The 776-nt window shown below is 35.4% G+C and overlaps 1 protein-coding gene across 2 annotated transcripts in view; it reads left to right on the forward strand.

Annotated features, from left to right (window-relative positions):
* Positions 1–494: 494 nt before the first annotated feature.
* The window catches only part of LOC110026854 (zinc finger Ran-binding domain-containing protein 2-like), a 2,151-nt gene continuing 1,869 nt past the window's right edge, over positions 495–776 (forward strand). Inside the window, exons 1-2 of one of the 2 annotated variants that reach the window (XM_020728035.1) lie at positions 497–590; positions 660–776. The exon at positions 660–776 is cut by the window's right edge and continues 300 nt beyond it. In XM_020728035.1, coding sequence (XP_020583694.1) covers positions 676–776 — 101 coding nt within the window. In that variant the 5' untranslated portion in view covers positions 497–590; positions 660–675. The other variant, XM_020728036.1, reaches the window with a different exon arrangement.

Consider the following 776-nt stretch of genomic DNA (forward strand, 5'->3'; position numbering starts at 1 on the left):
ATTACTTTTTCATGAACATCCTAAATCTTAAAATCTTGAATCTTAGTCATAAAAATAATTTTATTGGTCTCTTTTAGGTGCTCCCATCTAATTCTATGAAAATATTTCATCGTATTATTTATCTTCCAACTCCACATCTTAAAATCCAGAACTAATAATCGATGTCGAGTACTCAAATTTTTATTTGGAACAATCTTACAACCTTTACAAACATAAAAAATATAAACAGACGACAGATGAGATTCACCGAAGTTGAATTACACGTGTACGCGTGTACTATTTTCTCCATCTTTAAACACTAATTTCTCTTTTGCGATTCCATTGCTCAAGAATGACTAGCTAGCTAGCTGTTTCATCAACAAGTAAAAAAGAAGACCACCCCCATCTTTCCCACACCAAGATAGATTCTCAATTATTGAAGAGAGAGAAAGAGTGAGAAATAACCTTTTGAAAGCTATAAAAACCCACTAAAATTATATCATTTCTCTACACATCAAAACTCCCCCAACCCTTCCTCACATTATTGCCTTGATCACACCATGCCAAACCTATTGATTTTTGGATCAAATTGGAGCTACTTTTTCTCATAAGTATATCACTACAAAATATTTTTAATACATATATATTTTTTTCATATTTATTTTAGGTTTAGCATATAGGTGTGAGTTGAAGAAGATGAACAGGAAGGCAGGAGACTGGAACTGCAGGTCATGCCAGCATCTCAACTTCAGCCGACGTGACTCGTGCCACCGCTGCGGCGAGCCGAGGCTCGGCGG

This window comes from Phalaenopsis equestris, unplaced genomic scaffold (assembly GCF_001263595.1).
Source record: "Phalaenopsis equestris unplaced genomic scaffold, ASM126359v1 Scaffold000402, whole genome shotgun sequence".
Classification (NCBI taxonomy): Eukaryota; Viridiplantae; Streptophyta; class Magnoliopsida; order Asparagales; family Orchidaceae; genus Phalaenopsis; species Phalaenopsis equestris.